At 39.4% G+C, this 18,813-nt stretch overlaps 1 protein-coding gene across 4 annotated transcripts in view; it reads left to right on the top strand.

Moving 5' to 3' along the window:
* ZFYVE28 (zinc finger FYVE-type containing 28) overlaps positions 1-18,813 on the top strand; it is a 299,535-nt gene that overhangs the window by 246,325 nt on the left and 34,397 nt on the right. For 2 of the 4 annotated variants that reach the window (XM_090035433.1, XM_090035432.1), the window contains exon 9: positions 968-1,072. The exons of the other annotated variants lie outside the window; for them this stretch is intronic. In XM_090035433.1, the coding sequence (XP_089891559.1) occupies positions 968-1,072 (105 nt within the window). The remainder of the gene's footprint in view (positions 1-967; positions 1,073-18,813) is intronic. 4 annotated transcript variants of the gene reach the window in all.

Below are 18,813 nucleotides of genomic sequence, written 5' to 3'. Positions count from 1 at the left end.
TTTCTACTGGCAAAGCATCAATCAGTAGGTTTTGGAGGAGTTTTCCCCGTGATTAGAACCATACAATTCCAATACTTTTGCTCAAGAATACATTTCCCTTATCTAATGTCAATTAATAGCCTTCAGCCTGTGGAACTTCCAATACCCGTGCAGTAGATTGTGCCTGAGATATAAATACTGTTCTTTGTGAATTGCCAAGGTGAATCAGGTGGTTTAGTGCAAATTCTAATTTGGAAACTGGCAAAATTTCAAGTCATTGCTTCTTTTAAAGATCTCATAGTAGTTAAAAGCTGGGGGAAGAGAGGTTGTATTCCATTGCTGTAAGTTGTTCATGTGCCTGCAGAGCACCTATTATAAAGCAGCAATCTGCCATGTGCCTCCTTAGGGCTTGGATAATTAGCATAGCGCCTTTGGTTGTCTTTAGACACAAATATGAGCAACAGGGCACTTTGGGAGCCTGTGCTGACAGAGGAAATAACTTGTTCGTTAAATCATCGTCTTTAGCAACAGGAAGGAACAGAGGCAGCTCTCCACTTTCCAGTGGACTTTCCCTTCCCATCTTTATTCTTCCTTCTGGCATCTTGGAAACTATTAGGTCATATTTATCATGGCATTTTAAAAATCCTTGAAGCTGATTTCTTTGGATGTCTTGGCCTGAAACGCAGTGGTTCTCTGGATGCCTGATTTTTGAACGAAGACATCACAATCTAATCGTGTTGACAGTGTGTACGAAGTCCCAAGTGCACTTAACTACACATGATAAATAAATGCATGTCCTGTAGTCTTGCTACATGTTCTGTGCTTCTTATGGCAATTACAATCGATATCTGGGCTTCTAGGAACTCGGAGTGTTGTGTCTGTGTGCACTTATTTTTTACATGATCACTTACAGTTCTTTGGTTACCATTGCTCTGCCTTTATTCATTTTTGTTCTGAAGTTCATTTTATTTCCATATGCTTTTTTCAGTTCTCAGGATGGCTTACGTGATTCTCCCCTCAGCTCCATCTCCAGCAGTGACTATGAGAGTGTTTCTGTCACTACATGTAGTCTCTCCAGCATATACGCTCTGAGGTAATATTCATCTCACTTCATTGGTGTATTGGGTGATGGTCAATAGAAATTTTTCATTGAATAAGAATCAAGTGACAGCAACACTTCTGATTATCCTTTCTTGGAATGCTGACGCACATTTCATTCTACAGGTCGTTTTCTGCTTGTGCAGTCATTGTGAGAGTCTACCTCTTCATGGGTTATTTTCATCAGAATTATGTCAGCAAATACTTGGGACTGGCACGGATCTTGTTTGTCAATATGTTCATTCAGTGTTCCTAAACAGATACTTTTAGCTCTTAATATAACTAACTCTTAATATGCATTTTAAAGAGAGTTATATTCACTTGATACAGTGAAACTGGACTACAGAAGGAGAATATCACTAAAAAATAGTGAATGTCTATACATTACTATGTCTTAGCTTTCCAGATGGCATAGTTATTCCATCTGTTTTTTGCTGCCTTTTGATTTAATAGTAAAATCAGAGGAATCTCGGAACTAAGAATAATATCTTTATTTTTTGTTTTTATTTCTTGGACGAAAAATATATTGGGACTGCTGTCTTGTGTTCTCATCATTTAAGCTTATATGAGGGAAGCAAATGTTTGCAATTTAACTTTGCCAAGATAAATTAGTAAGTACTATAAAGGAATACATTTTAAGGGAAAAAATATTTATTAGAGCAGAACAGAATCTTCTCTTGCTTTTTTTCATGTGTACACAGATATGTCATTGGTTTATTATATTGCATTTGGACAGATGTTGAAGTTTTATTCAAGATGTCTCCAGAATTATGATAATTGTACTCTTCTTGTGCTTCCTTGTGTTTCTTGTCACCACTGTGTCTTCCGACTGTTTATTTGTATTCCACGCTCCCTTACCTTGACCAAGGTTCAGGAATTCAAGATTTTATATAGAAGTTTGGAGAGGCAAAAATTGTGGGGGGGATGGAGGGGAAGGAAGGGAGGGATCCTTCTCCGGAAAAAGTGTCAAAGGAAGCACCCTGCCTAAATAAAAAGTCTCTGGGTGTACACATCTTAAGACTCAAGTATTGATGATTTCCAAACTTCATGCTGACAAATGATGATATTTTAGGAAACCATTAAACTTTCCTCATAGGTTATACTATTCCTGCACAAATGTGTTCAGCCTCCCTGCTCCCTGTCCCTTCTTCTTGCATGAATATTAATCAGTAGTCCTAAAACATTATAGGGAAGCCTACATTACCTCCTCTCTACTGAATTTCTGATCCTTAAGCCTGGCTGTAAGAAGATCCTGCACATCTGACAGCATTTTACAAAAACTTATTAATTTTTTTTACATCCTTGATTTTCTACATAAATATATTTTTACTAAATTCTGACGTTTCACCCTTCCCTTGCCTTAGTTCACATCTCTCTGTTTCTTTATGGAAAAAGTTAAATCTAAATAGTCTGCTGGTATCTGTCCCTTTTCTCTAAATTTAGAATCATAGAAAAATAGGGTGGGAAGGGACGTCAGATCATTTACTCCAACCCTGCTCAAAGCAGGACCATCCCCAACTAGATCATCCCAGCCAACACTTTGTCTATCCTGGTCTTAAAAACCGCCAAGAATGGGATTCCACCGGCTCTCTAGGTAAGGCTTCACCACCCTCCTAGTGAGAGGGTTCTTCCTAATATCTAACCTAAACTTCCCTTGCTGCAACTTGAGACCATTGCTCCTTGTACTGTCATCTGCCACCACTGAGAACAGTCCAGCTCCATCCTCTTTTGAACCCTCCCTTCAGGTAACTGAAGGCTGCTATTAAATCTCCCCTCAGTCTTCTCTTCTTTAGACTAAATAAGCCCATCCTCAGACCCAGTCATGGTTCCAAATGGTTGTATTGTTCTATAAAAGAACTATTCTTTGTACCTTACTGTTCTGAAGTATTTCCTCTTACGAATATTCTTTAGCTAGAAAAATGTTTACCTCCATAATCTGGTTCCCTTCTGCTAAATGTAATACATAAAATCAGAGCAAGTATGTTCTTGGCAAGCTAATTGCAAAAAGAACAATGTTAGATCCCTCAAGTGTTCACCAGTTGTTGCAGGAGTCTTAAGGACAACTATGGTGCATCTGGACGAGCGCACATAAGTGGCTTGTGGCACTTTAAACGTGTTTTTGGTGTCACAAACTGCATGTGGCAAATGTGCAACTGTGTGCTGTGCTGCAAATTTGCTGTGCAGTGCCAGAATTTGATACTGGAATGTCCCCATGTGGGGAAAAAACCAAAACCCCACCCCAAAAGAGGCGCAGTGCATACAGCAGCAGTGGGTGCCACCAGAAATGTAGCCTGGCTTTCCAGAGCCATGCTTTGCCTGCCAGCCAGGCTCCATGCAAACAGACTGGTGCCACTGCTGCCTTGGGAGGAATCCAGGTAGGACATGCCCTGGGGCACAAAGTGGCAGCAGAAAAGTGCGCTGCTGCTTTTTGTGCCCTTGGAAATGCATGTTTCTGTACGTGGGGATGAGCCCATACTGCTTATCAATTAGAACAGCTTCTCTTGCATACCATACTTGCTGCCCTTGTATGCCAGTATTTTATATGCCACTTCATTAAAACATCTTAAAGTTCAAGTAAATCAGGTCTACAACTTTTTCCACTCTGTTTTGTGTTGTTTCTTCAAATGTGTTAGATGTTAAGGTTTGGAATTATATCTGTGAATCTGTGCTGTGTTTTAACAATTACAGCACTGTTAAATTTGTTGCTAAATCACTGGCTTTGTCATTTTAGCAAAGAAGCATTCTTCTGCTCCACAGCCAATCAGTGTCACCACAGGTCAAGCCTTTATGTCAAGGTCCTGATGCAGCAAAACACCTGCCAGGATCCAACATTGTGCTTTATGCATCATTAGGGAAATGACTATACTGATTTAAATTACTGGTACTATTCATGTGCTTGCTTAGTTTGGTTCCCTAATTTCCCAGATACCTTTAACTGGATCTACAGTGTTTCTTTCTCCAGTATCTAAGAACATTTTTGTTTGAAATAAGCATTAAAATATCCCTAGAAATGTTCCCACTGCCATTCTGTACAATCGTCTCAGGTTGTACATCTAAGATGTGCTTGCTCGTGCATCTTACCAACTGTTTCAGAGTTATATCACAGTTTAATGTTGCTTCAAGTTCCTTTGACATCTTTTGAACAAATAACTAAATTTACTGGCCAGGTATATCTGTCCCTTGTAAGCAATCTTGCTAATATTTATTAATGCTTTTTGAAATGTCTGGTATTTTTGGTCACTAAATTCTTCCTGTTGTCTTGCAGAGCTCCCCAGTAATATTATTTTTTGCTCCTTACTTACTTGAAACATCTCCTTTCTTCTTATGCAGTCTTGACAATCTCCTGTGTTTGTCGTTATTCTCCTGAACTCTTGCTGACTTATAGCACTCGTCTTTCTTATTTGGATGCTTTTATTTTTCTTTGCTTCTGCCTCTACTCTTAAATGAGGCATTTTAATGGTTCTTTTTTATTAATTTTTTTTTCTATTTTTACTAAGAGCTTATAATAAGAACTTAGAGATCTAAATGTATTGCTTACTATTATGCAAGGAAAGGGGGTTTTTTTTAATCATTTGGGATTTTTTGACTTGTGTAGCCTCACATGCTTTAAATGTGTCTAATTTAAAATTTTGGTACAAATTATTGTTTGTACCAAACCATTGAAGGTTTACAAAGGACCTTGAAATTTAGGAGCCTGGTTTTCAGTTCCTGTTTTGGTTTTCATTTCAAAATAAATCCAGAGGGCCTCAACACAATGAATACTGCCTTACACAGCTGGACTTCAGAGAGTGTTGATGAGGTGACATACTAAGTATGGGTCGAGGCTCTCTGGCCTAAAATAAGATGTTTGTATAGTACTTATACCAACACAAGACAAACTTGGTAGTTTGAGTGGTTTTTTTGTTAGAGTTTTGATTTTAAACTTAACACCAAGATCTAATATAGATTGAAACCAAAAAAAAAATTGTGTGATCCCCTGAGAAGTAAGACTTTCCAATATCACATCCCTGTTATTTTTTTTCTCTTTTAAAGTGGTGTAATTTCATTTATGCATTTTGCAGAAACTTCCACGTTTTGTTTGGCAGTATTTCATTAAGGGAATTCTTCTCAGAAGCAATAGATTCTCTTCTGCAATGACAGATGCATCTCCTAGAATAGAGCAGATTAGCCCTTTTACATTAGGTATCTTTAGGAAAAGCAAAGGAAGAAGGAATCATTTACTCGTTAATCACCAGCAATTTCTCTGGGTCACTGCGATGATCCTTTACAACTATGTGGAATAACTGATGTTGATGCCACAAAGAGGAAGGAAGTCATTAAAATACGGACTGTCTCTTATATCTGCATGTGTGGTGCAGTGTAGAATGGGTAGCTGGGTAGGTGAGCTGGGTTGGGTACCTATCCAGCAGTCTAGCCAGGTGGGACAGAGCTCCATGTGTCTCAGGTTTATCCTGCTTCTCAGGTTTCATGAAATTAAAACAATGCAAAATGATACATGGAACCCAACCTACTTTAGTTTTTCTCATTTTGCAGCTGGAGAGAGGGACAGTTGTATGCACATGCAACTCCTGCTACATCTGAAGTTGAGCCCATGTTCTGAAATGTCTTCTACTTAAAAATGTATGGTTAGTTTCACCAAAGACAGATCATTTCCTTCCACAGTGTCGGGGAAGATTAACATGATATTGCCTCTATCTGCCTTCATTCAGGAAATTTGCTGGAGGAGGAAAGCTTAAAATTCTAGTTGGGACTGTAAAGCAATCCTGCTGAAGAAACTGCTCATAAAGTGCATTGATTCAGCACATTCGCTGCTGATCTGTTCACTCTTCCCCAATTAATGCTCCACACCTTTTTGTTGCTATTGGCTGGGTTTCAGTATAGACTACAACTGAATATTTTGAACACTATATAATGACATCATCAGTTCTTCTGTTTCATAGCAACAGAGGAGTTTCCTACTGTTAATAATTTATAATAAAAAGTTATGATAAAATTTGCTTACCTTAATATTGCATACTGTAACCTTCAAGGCATATACATAAAGCAAAATGAACTGGTCATTTTACGTCTCTATTTCCCTTGCCGAATTTAGGCATCCTTAAAGTGGCCTGAGGTTAAGAAGGTTGGGAGCTCAGCACTATGTGTGAGATGACCCTCTGCAAACTCTACCATCTTAAGCACTGAAAAATTGAGGCAGACAAAACTAATAGAAACAGATAGAAACTAAACATACTACATTTCTTCTTGGGGATCTGTACGTCATGCAGCTTCCCAGCACTGCACTGAATTAATCTCCTAAATCTGCCATTCTAAATACGGACTTACACTCCGGACTCTAGTGGAATTATGAGGATTCGTAGCAACGCAACCAGAAGCAGAACTTGCTCCTACCAGGGGTGCCAAACTTATGGCCTGCAGACTGGATCTGGCTTATGGGTCTGTGTTGTCTGGCCTGCATGTCTCCTGGACAGATGAGCACAGATGAGACCCACAACCAAATCCCCAGGCCCAGAGGATGTGGATGCATGTGTCAGTGACAGGGATCAAGCAATAGCTGTGTTAAACCCTATGCCGCCATGTCAAGGTCTGATCCCTGAGAGGCCTCATAGTCCAAATCTTGCCCATCCATAAGGAGGAGTGAGTTTGACCCCCTGCTTAATGCAAACTCAGTGAACCAATCAGAAAGCTTTTCTTTAACCTTCTTTTCCTTTTCTCTCCTTTCTGTTTCCATGGATGTACATACATTGAAGAATAGTTTTAGGCATTTAAAGAAATAGTGTAATGCCAGAATCTAAAATTTGTAGATTTAACTTATATTTTCTTTGTCTATGAAAATCATTAGCTTTTGAAGTTAAGTTTTCTTTGCAGGAATTCTTTCTGCCCCTAGCTCTCGACCTCCATTCAACTGATTAATAATAAAGTATTTTATTCTGTTTCTTATACTGTAACCACATGTTTAAATTGAAGTGAGGTCAATGGAGCTGTTCAAGTTCTTAAAGTTAAGCATGAGATTTTCAGGATTGGAGAGAGACACAAGAATGAAACATTGGAGGGGGATGAAGAGGGAAAGCAAAGTTAACAAAAGAAACAAGAGGTTGCTATATGTATAGCTATGTGTAAAGCTCATCAGGTTTTTTTTGAAACACTAATGAACCTATATTGCACTTGCTTGGCTAAATCATATTTTAGAGTCCACTTCTTAAGATTAAAATTACAGTTGCCCTGGTCCTTACTCTTCATTTATGACTGTTCACATGGCATGTTTTCCTTGAAGTGAGAATAAAGCACACTGTAAAGGATGACCTGTGATTCATCCACTCTTATGAGAAAATGGAATATCACTGACAGGCAATTTGGGGACCATTTAATAATAGATTTGTTGCCTTCTCTGACATTATCAACTGTTTTCCCCTGAGAAATATGTCCTTCCTTTAAATATTTTTATTTTAAATTATTTTCTTTAAAGAGTGGTCTGGAATTTTAAATGCATTGGAGGAAAGGTTTCAATTTCTCTGTTTGACTGAGGTCTTAATCATACTGTGTGACTCAAATCCTCTAGGCAGCACCAAGATACTACTTTTCTAGCACGTTAATGCCACATTTTGTGCATTATGTGAATCCAGTTATTTCCCATACAATGTTTGTATCTGTACAGGTGAGACATGATCCAAAACTCATTGTAGTCAATGGGATTCTGGATTTTAATAGGCTGTAGTTCAGGCTACAGTTCACAGGCCTTTTTTGTTGTTTCAGCTACCAAAAGAGCAGAACACAGTAATTTTTTGGAAGCATGTTTAAAATTAATGTTATAAAGTTATTTTTCACATAATGTAATTAACCCATGGAACTCATTGCCGCAAGACATTGTGGGGGCCAGCAAATTTAAGCAAGTTCAGAAGAAAAATAGACATCTATATTTATGCAGGATCTATGCAGGATTTATGCAGAATATTAAACACAAATGTAGAGCTGCAGCCTCCAACTTAGGACTTCACAGGCTTCTAAAGAGGGTAAGGGCAAAAGGCTAGGAGACAGATCAGTTTGGATAGACCCTGCATAAATACTCTTCCCTTTAGCATCTGGTCTTTGCTAATGAGAGAGAGAGTGTATGCTGGGCTACATGGGCCTCTGGTCTGATCCAGTGTGGCAGCTCTTATGCTTATAACAGGTGAGGTATAGGCCCATGGCCTGTATCCTGCTCAGATGCTTCCTCCATCCCCATCCTCCAACTGTATCTGTTGTCCATGTGAGCGCCCCCCTCCATTGCTGCAGTGCGAACCACTTTCACTGCTGCACTGGGGCCCACCCACCATTGCTGCACTGCATCAGCACCCCGCCCCCCACACACACACACACATGCACCAGACTCACCCTCAGCTCCCCACTCAGCGTACAGCACTGCTCTGGCCCTGGTTTGGAGACAGGAAGCAGCAGCTGGAGGTGGGAGGGGGAGCCCTGAGACTAGCTGCTGTTACAGCTAGAGCAATGAGGGGTAGAGCAGCTGAGCACCATCTTTGTAATACTGATGGCAAAAACAGAAACTGAAATCATGACAAAGGAGAAAACAACTAGTAAAGAATCAGATCTGCAATTCCCATACTAAATCATGAATACATAAACTGTTAAAAATGGATCCAGCCAAGTATGCATGAAAGGTATAATATTATGATTTTGACAGATTGAGAAAATCACTAACTGTTGATATTGAAAGGCTGGAAAAAAACATGCCTATATGGTATAGGGAGGGATAGTTCGCCTTTGTGCAGTATACAGAGGGCCAGAGGTAGAATATTGATTTCCTGGTTCCTAAAAGGAAATTCAGTTGAACAAAGGTCTCTGATTGTCAAGGTGGCTCATATGTAGTGTCTAGGTGGCTTTGAATGGTAATTCCTAGCTCTGATATAATACTTTTCATCAGCATCTCTCTCTCTACCTCATGAAGGAGATATGTACTTCTATACGGTTGACCTGAGGTGCTGATAAAGCATTTGCATGAGCTGGTGAGTATTCACAGGACAGCCAAAATTGGTTCCACTCTTTCCTAGCCAAGTGGTCTCAGACAGGGTGCTGAGTGAATGCTCATTATCCTCTCAGCACTTTTCCTTTGTGGACCTCCAGGGCTCCATCTGGTTGCCCCTCCTGTTCGATGTGTATGTGAGGCCACTGGGTGAGATCGTGTGGAAATTTAGAGCGAGGTGCCATCAGTAATGCTGATGAAGCCAGGTCTACCCCTCCTTCTCTTCTGATTCTGGCCATACAGTCTCAGTCCTTTCCCAGTGCCTGACTGCAGTTTGGGACTTAGATACAAGTGAAACAGTAGAAACTGAATCCATACAAGACAGAGATGATGGTAGTGGGAATACTGCTTGTCTTGGTGAGGACCAGGATATCTATTACTAATGGGATTCAGCCTCCTCTTGTCACTGAGGTTTGCAGCCTTGGGGTATTCCTGAATCCACTGTTGCATTTGGATCTTAAGGAGGCAGTGATAGCTAGGAGCACATTTCACCAACTTGATCTGGTGAGAACATTGCAAGCCTCTTTTTCCGGATTCAGAACTGGCCACCATCATCCATGCACTTTTAATCTCAAGGCTAGACTACTGTAATGTCCTCTGTGCGGGGCTGCACTTGAAAACCAGAAGCTAACTAGAAGCATATAACTCAAGTGCCCCATATAGCTTTCCAGGTGCAATTCAAAGTGCTGGTTTTGACTTATAAGGCCTTAAACATTTAGGAGGCAGCAAACCCCTACATACTTTCTCTTCTCCCCTCCCTCTTCCCCCCCCCCCACATATACACTGCTGGAGCATGTGTATGAAAGTCCTAAGGTGCCATCTCTCCCTGCTTTCTTTTCTGTCTGACTTCAGGCTAAGATGGTTAACTGCCTCTCAGGAATATTTGTGAAGGGTGGTCACGTGTATGGGCACGGATCAGTTACCTGATTAACCTCATCTCTGAAAACCCTCACCTTCAAAAGTTTGTTTTAAATTGTATCAATTTAATGAGATTTGTTTTTGTTTAAAGTATATGCACCAACACTGCAACCTTAATATAGGGTTTTGGTGCTTTCTTAATGTAGGGCCTTTTATTTTAGACTAAGCTGTTGATCTTTTCCCTGTTCACATTGAACTCTTGTTTCTGAAAAGAATGTTCCTAATGTTTAAAGGTTATTGAGAATTACTTTGCACATAGTAGACTGGAGTCAGGAAAATGCAGATATCAATGAACAAAGCTGCAGGAGGAGAGGATTGTGTATATATTAAGAGAAAATCAGAATATTTAACAGTTAGACTTTTTAATCTAAAATATTTGGGAGTCCTGCCGGAAGGTGTTGGATTACAGATCCTCTGTACATGGCTTAAGGTCTCTGAGGCTGGGTTATTTGATGTGGCTCTGTCACTTGCATGCTGTTTGGTTTAATAAGGTATATTTAATAAAACATAATAGTGCAGTAGTTCAGCTGGAATATATAATGCTCTTTCTGTATTGCCAAATCTCTTGACCCACCTCCTGTAGACTGGAACACAAAAGATCAGAGCTGATCAGCTCAGCTAGCTCCCACTTATGATCTTGGTCAGCTAGACATTTGTGCCTGTAACAGACATTTCTGGCTTTTCACCAGCAGGAATCTCCTTGGTGTGTTTCATGCCTCTCCTTGTTTTCAATGCCAGTTTGTACGGACTTGCAGCTGACCCCCAGGAGACGCACATTAAATCTCAAAAGGGTGCTGCATTTTCTCATCTACTGCCTGTCACCTAGAAAATGCCACCACTTGTTTGTAGGCCAGGTTATATTTATGTAACTAGCTTAGCCAATAGTGACTGAAGTGGAATGGTTGAAAAGGAGCTGCTGCGGTGTACATGTGAATTCAGCAATATTTTAGCAAAGTTCTAAAGGGAGAGGCAAACGTTAGCTGGTATTTTTTGTTCTTTCCTTCTTAATGGCGGGGGGATGTATTGTTTGTTTTTTTCTCCTTCGTATTAGTTTTTCTTTTCCATGTAAACTAGATAAAATAGTCAAAATGGGTCTTATACAAGAAAAATATGTTATTTAAAGTGGCTGGCTTTAGTGGGGACCATATATGTGCCAGTTTAGCTATGATCCACAGATATTGGAGCATCATTTTGCCTCAGAGTAGTCGGAGCCAGAAAATCTGTCTAATGTGGAATGTATGCCATCCTTACTCCTTGGTGATAACAAAGATTTTTTCTTATTTCTCTTACTCATCTAAACTTTGATTTTCACTTCAATTATTTGACCTCATTTATCATTTTTTTTTCTCATTTTAAGCCTATAAAACCATTGTCAAGGCTCATTTTGATGTTTTTCCAATTGCACATAAACTACTAGCTTTCAGAAATAGTGTTAGTATGCAAATTACTTTTTTCCAAAACTTAAAATAGCAGGTTGTTTGGGGAATTTAAGGTTATACATAATTAACTAAATCACTACAATAATTGCAACCTTTGCAGAGTTCTTGGCAATAGTTAAAACTGAGACATAATGTAAAATCACTAATTATGTTTAAATAGAGAGAGAGAGAAATTCTTCCCACCCTTTGAATGGCATTTAAGTTGAAAAATGGAGAAGCGGGCTTCCTTTTTTAATTAAAATTTTAAGGCTCTGTTTAATACATTAATTAGCTTTTTGCGGTTCTGACTCCTATAGCTAGATACTTTGCTCCTCAGGGACTCCGTCAGGCCATGAGAGGTTTTACAGCTGACTTAAGCAGGTTGATTTTTTTTTTTTTAAGGGAACTGATTGTGTAGGAGTAAAGGGATATGAACATTTTGTGCTAATGAGTTTCTCTATCCCTGGTAGTTCTTTTTTGTGGGGAAAAGTTGTTCTTTAGTTCTGGTTCTCAGTCTCAGTTTCTGCCTGAGAGATAGAAAGACAGCTTCTTTTGGAGTCAGCTGTGATATTACTATTATTTATTATGCCAGACAGTGCAGCTTCTTGCATTTGACAGAGGACATTGCTGAAGAACAATGCAAAATGCCTTCCTTCCCTTAGGAGTTGACTGTCTCCAAAATGCTCCAGATTTGCCCAGTATGGGAATGAGCAATCAAAATCAGAACCCATGCATTTCCATCCTTTCACAGAGCATGGTATCTTCCACTATTCCTTCTCCTGCATAAAGATGTTCATATCTTTATTTTCAAAATCAACGGTTATTTTTAACCATAGATCTGTCCTATGCTTTGTTATCTTAATACTTATCTTTTCCCAGGGCAATAGAGACCCTTAAATGCATCTTCGACTAAGGGAGCAGATACATAATACGTTTACATTCTAAGTTAGAAAGTTCTTCCTAATATCTAACCTGAATCTCCTATGTGAAGTCTGTCACTAATTGACCTCTCCCCCACCAACACAGAACAATTATTTACCACCTGAAAAATTAAAAGGGAGGCTGATGGGGAGAGCACAGTAAAGTGTTGCCCACAATACATTTCTTGCTAAGTATGATTGCCCATGAGCCAGGGAAGCTTGGGGATCGCTTTAAGATGCATCATGGAGAGCATGTTTGTTGCTGTTGGAACCTGTAGGTAGGAATCTATTCAATTCATGCTTTTGTGATTGTCTCAGAAACCGTGATAAAGGCAGTTTCCATAATCACCATGAAAAATGGTATTCCCTACGATTTTGCAAGGAATTGCTGGGAAAAAAAACTTACCAAAAATAAAACGCTGGCTCCCCAGTGGGAACCATTGGCCTCTACGGCCTGACCTTGCAGCCTGCCGGAGGGTGGGGAGGGGGAGAAGCCACCAGCACGAAGGGGAGCAACAAAGATGGTGGCCTCCTCCAACCACCCCCTCCTCCCTCCACTGCTGACTGGCTGAGGGGGCTGCCTTTTGTACAGCCCTCCCCCCCTCTGCCTCTAAGCAGTGAGGGGTGGGGCCATATGAATGGCAGCCTTCTCTGCCAATCAGCAGTGAGGGGTAGGGCCACATGAAAGGCAGTCCTCAGCCAATCAGTGGTGTAGGGTGGGGGTGGGCTTGTCGTGAGGTGACTGTGAAAATAGCGGTGGGCACTGCAAGTGGTCCACAATTTTTACTTCTCCTCTGCCTGTTTTAAGTAGATCCCGATGTATGGGTTTAACTCTATGGAAGTATAAGTGGCAACTGCATATAAGCAAATTAGGCAGACACGGTTCTTTGGGTGAATCTGATATCTTTTATTAGAGCAACCTAAACAGTTGGAAAAAAAAATGTAAGCAAGCTTTCAGGTTTAAAAACCCTTCACCAGGCTGAGGACGTCTCTGCAGATAGTGTGTCTGGCTTCTTTACTTTCCATTCCATCCAGGAAGAGCACACACCAACTGCAGAGACTTCCTCAGCCTGACGAAGGGCTTTTAAACCTGAAAGTTTGCTTAAAATTTTTTTCCCAACTATTGAAGTTAGTCTAATAAATATATCAGATTCACCAAAGACCCTTGTCTGCTTGTGTCCTTAGACTAACACAGCTACAGCCTACACTCCTATAAGCAAATTACGCACTTTAGGGTGCCGTGCCAGTTGATAGATTTATAGATTTCATAAACCTTAGGGCTGGAAGGGACCTCAGAAGATCGAGTCCAGCCCCCCACCCGAAGGGCAGGAAGTCAGCTGGGGTCCTGGGATCCCAGCAAGATAAGCATCCAAGTTCCATTAGTGACAATGCATATCTTGGCCTCTGCTGGGGATTTTAAGGGTGAGAAAGGGCTTCTGCAGATATTGTGAAGTATCTTCCCCAACTGCAGAACTCAAAAGGCTGACAGAAGAAAAGGGCTTCTGTCATATCTCATAAAGTGTATAGGGCCATGGTATCATGATTATTTATTTGTATCACTCTATTGCATTAAAGTCCTACTTTTAGAACCAATAGAGCTCTGAAGCCCTGTAGAGTGGAAAGTCTTTCTGTGGGTTTTTTCCTTGGTTTGTTTGTTTTGTTTTGTTTTTTTTAAAGACAGGAGAAAATTCCTGGGAAATTCCATAGAGAGGAAAATCCTGTTGGATGTCATTTTTATGGTTAAATATGTTTCATGTTCAGCTTTGTCTTGTGCCTTCAGTGCACGTATGAATGTAATTGATTCAGTGGTCATATAAATAATGCAGATTATTCTGTATTGTATTAAATCTCTGAAAATGGGGTCAGAGAGGGTGAAATTACTGCCATATTTTTAAGATTGTTATAAAAATTCATTAAGCAACTTGACCTAACCAGATAGCTGAAACAAAGAATGGACTCTTTCCCAAATAATGGTTATATCACTGCCAAATAAAGGTACGTGAAAGATGCATGTGGGTGGAAGTTTTGTATTGGCTTTTGTTTGTAAGGCTTGTGTGTCTGAGAGCAATAGAAGGAGAAACTGGAAAAAAACTAAGAGAAAGCACTAGGGAAGTAGCAGACACAGCCATAGCACTACTGTTAGGTTATAGAAAGAGAGTTTTTGGGCTGAATGGCCCTTGAACATGTTGAGTAAAGAAGTGATCTCCTGTTGTTTCATTTTTACTGCATCAAGGAAACCTGGCTTTGTCCCTTCTGTGCAAACAAGCAGGGTTGCATCAAAGTTTCCTGACTCTCTCATTGCATTCTTCTCATTAAGGCCTGGAATTTTAGTTAAACATTCAGGTCAACAAGGGTAACTATGCTACAGATAAACCCTCAGTGTCTTTTGGTTCATACTGTTCTACCTATGCAAGAAACCCAGCCTGTGCTGAGATATTCACACTGAGAAAACAATTCAGGGATGCTGTAGAGTATATGCTGCTTCTTCAAGAAGTGCCTTTCTGTTATCTCCTATGGTATCCCTTGCAAAGGAAAAAAAATCCCAGGCAGCTCCACCTTCTCCTTCATCTCCTTCCACAACACTCGCTGTAATGTAGGAGGTTTCTCTGTAATGCAGTTGTGACACTATAACACGTTAAAGATTAGGCAGGTTGATCTTGCTTTTTTTGTACATTCCCACAGTTAAAAAAAAATTCAGAATATTAGGAAATGGTTAGATTAAGTTTGTATGTATCTGACTCCCTTAAGGGCATACACCAGAGGTTTCAAACAAGGCCAATCTGCAGGGTGCATCAGACCCATAGACTGGCCCTGGATGCTGCATCCAGCACATGTCCTGGAGCAGCCGGAACGGGCACCACATGCAGTGCAGTTCTGCTCCAGCTGCTCCGGGCCTGCACTGCATGTGGTGGCCACTCCAGGGCTAAGCTGCATGTGGCAGCTGCTCCACAGGTGTCCTGCATGTGGCAGCTTTTCCACCACTCTGGCACTGTGCTGTACAGTCCTAGAGTGAGTGCCACATGCAGCGCAGTCCTGGAGAAGCTGGAGCAGCCACTGTATGCAGCACAGCCCTGGAGTGGCTACCATGCACGACATAATCCCAGAGTGACCAGAGGGGGTGCCGCATGTAGTGCATGGGGCCATCCGATGCTTCCCACAGTGCTGCCTGTGCATCAGCTCCAAAACCCCTGGGCATCTCTGGGGATCATCACCCCTGGTATACACTTTGATCATTACATATTTGCATAGCATTTCTCACTTTATATAATAGCATAAGATCTTTGCAACTCAGGCTGAGTTTTTGTTCCATGTGTGCACAATGCAAAAAACCACATTCTCTTTGTAGATACTGAACGGTTAAAAAATTGCATGCTTCCTGTAGCATCATCTCTCCTATTCCTTTTTTCCCCACTCATCAGCTGTTTCTTGCCTTCTCAGTGGTTAACATTTGTGTCAGGGCGCAGTGTTTATTTTTTTTCTCTGTCGCCTGTCACTGGACTGTGGAGCCCTGACTTGGATTTAAGAGTTACTTAAAAAATATTTTGCAGCAAGTCATTGATTCTCAAGTAATGTGCAAGTGAATTTCAGTGGGACTTTTGCATCTAAGACTACTGGCAGGTATTAATTAAATTGTGTGATAGGGATTTGAGAATTTTATCCCAGATCCCTAAATCTGTGCCTCTTGATATACCCAATGCCAGGCTACATGGTACAGCTTAACACAAGCACCATAAATACATTCTAGTGCATTATATGTGGAATATCTTTCTGGCTGGTTTGCCATTTTATGGTGCCATAAATTGTTTGGATGTGTGACATGCTGCAGTTTATCATGTGATTAATACATTAATCAAGTGATAAATATAACTTTGACACATCCCAGGTGTTTTTGGGAATCCACTCAAAGTCAAAGATATAGGAAACACCTCTGAGAGAGAAATTAGGTCACTTTAAATATAAAATCCAATTATTAAAAGATACAAATTTAAGATTTTAAGTTTGAAAAAAAATTGCCTTATATTATTGTATTAAATACTACCTGGAAACTATAGTCATTGCTAAGCATTGGGCAAACATGGGACAAAAACTCCATCTGAGCTGCAAAGAGGGTATGCTATTATATTGTGTGAGATAACATTATAGAAGTATGTAACTGTCATGGTGTATGCCCTTAAGGGAGCTATATACACACAAATTTAACCTCAACATTTTCTGTGATTTTTTACCATTTTTTTTAACCATGGGACTGTAAAAAAACAAGATTTTCAGCTAAATTAAATTGACTAAATGCAAAGAAATCAAAAGTGTTAAAATAATTAGCACCAAGTGAAGATTGAGCCCAAGCTCCTTTACTGTAAAACATGGATCAGAATTAAACAAGTGGACACTGTAGTCTCTTTCCAGTTTCCAGCGTGAGGTATAGCAGTCTAACATTATTTACAAGTAGGAAAATATGAAACTATGGAAAACTTTTGGAAAACCTTTACTTCATTCCATTTCTACTCCTTTGAAACTTGCTCTTTTGTGAATACTTGTCAAATATTTTTCAAAACTTACTTCTGCAATGAACCAAATTTCTACCTGAAAATGAGGTAAACTCCAAATAAGAATAATACCAAGTTAACCATTAAATCTCGTGAAACTTAAAATCAAATTTAAGTTTACAACAATTTTGTTGCAAACATAGTGCATTCTAATATAAGCATGATAGTGTTTCCCAGTACAAATAAACAGAAATGCAACAATACAAGCAATTTAGTATTATTCATGTAGTAAGAAGTGTTGCTCAGTTCTATTTAATATTTTTCTGGCAAATATATGTATTGTTGCTTGTAAAACCTTCAAATAGCCATATTGATTTAATGCTGAAGAACAATCTGTGTTGCTGGAATTGAAGCCTTCTTGATTTAGATTTATTAAACCAGCACTGACAACCTGCTGAAATCTCTACATGAAACAGAGTCATAATTAAAGATATCACCAGAAACCAGAACATCAAAGGGGGATCTTTTTTTTTTTTTCTTTCCTTTTGGAATTGAGAAAGTTACTGAATTGAATATACTTCCTCTGTGATGAACAATCAGCCACTTCTTTTAATGTGCTTCTGGGAGAACTAATTGTTTTTGTATAATATACATGTACATTGTTTACAGCTCTCTGGAAATCCAGAAATACTCAATTGGTTTCTATGCAAGTGTTATGTTCCATGGGATGACATTCTGCAATATTAGCTTTTTAAATTCTTTTACTTACTATTTTTGTATAATTAATACATACTGAAGATTTGGTCATTGATTGAAAAGAACTGTTGCAAGTCCTGCATATATCTGTATTCACTTCAGGATAATTTTGAGTTAATAAAATCAACTCTGCCAAAAAATGCACTAGGAAGGAAAGTTTTGTGTGCGAGAATATCTGATAATTCTATGTGAATATAGTTTAATAATACTTACAGATGCTCATTGTGCCCTGGCAAAGTATGTGAGAATTTTCAATTTGGAGTGGTTTTTCAAATCCCTCTAGATTTGGATGCTCACTTTGGGAGACTGATATCTGAATTGTCAGAACTGATGAGAATTCATATCTTCCACTTATTTCAGATAAAGCTGAGAGCACTCAAGAGTTCTGAAAATAAGGCCCTTGGTATCTTTCAATTGGGCCACCCAAACTTAATAGCCATTGTTAAGCTTAATTTGTTAGTACTTCTCCTTGTACTTCTCCATTGAAAGTTAAGATATATTAAAATGTGAACATGGACATTTCAGTTTGCCTAAATTTTAAAAATCCCAGGTTTTCATGTTCAGACTTTAAAATATGTATCCCTAGAAGGTGACGGTTGGCCTTAAAGTACCAGAAAAGGCTTACCAGTCTGATAACATGATAAATGATGTGCCATTTTAAGACTGCTGGGTAAATGCTAGTCAATTTAGATAATACGCTGATTCATTGTGTGTCAGCCTGAAGAGCTGCTACTTTATCATGTCCAGGCAATTTCCCTGATTGAGATCGATCTTTGACATAACATCTCCCTTCCTGATACTCTCCTTTAACATGTTTGTGGGTTTTTTTTACAATAAAAAACAGGATAGATGGTTGATTAATTCAGTACTTGCATGATAAGCATTTAATAAGAGGAACTTTAGATACTTTTTTAGTCGTCTGTCTGAAATTATTAAATTATTTTATGTTTAATATTTATTACTTAGAGAACTAGACTTCCCCTCAGCTGAGACACTGAATAAAACAGGAACTATCCATTTCAGGGGATAGTACATGTTCCCTATGGCTAGGGACAGACATTTAAAAAGCCAAAGCCTGAATTGATTCAATCTTTGCAGGTTAGTCTAAGCTGCAGAGATTGAAGTGATTTGCAAGTGGATAGACTTTTGAATCAGGAAATGCAGGCACATGACTGCAGAGGCTCAGGCTAGAAGTCAGGGAGTGCTAAAGTGAGCCCTCCCTC

The sequence above is a fragment of the Crocodylus siamensis genome, chromosome 2 (genome assembly GCF_052110815.1).
Source record: "Crocodylus siamensis isolate JL-2025a chromosome 2, ASM5211081v1, whole genome shotgun sequence".
In the NCBI taxonomy this organism is placed as follows: Eukaryota; Metazoa; Chordata; order Crocodylia; family Crocodylidae; genus Crocodylus; species Crocodylus siamensis.
The sequence above is the reverse complement of the archived record's forward strand: the minus strand, read 5'-3'. Positions and strand labels throughout refer to the sequence as shown.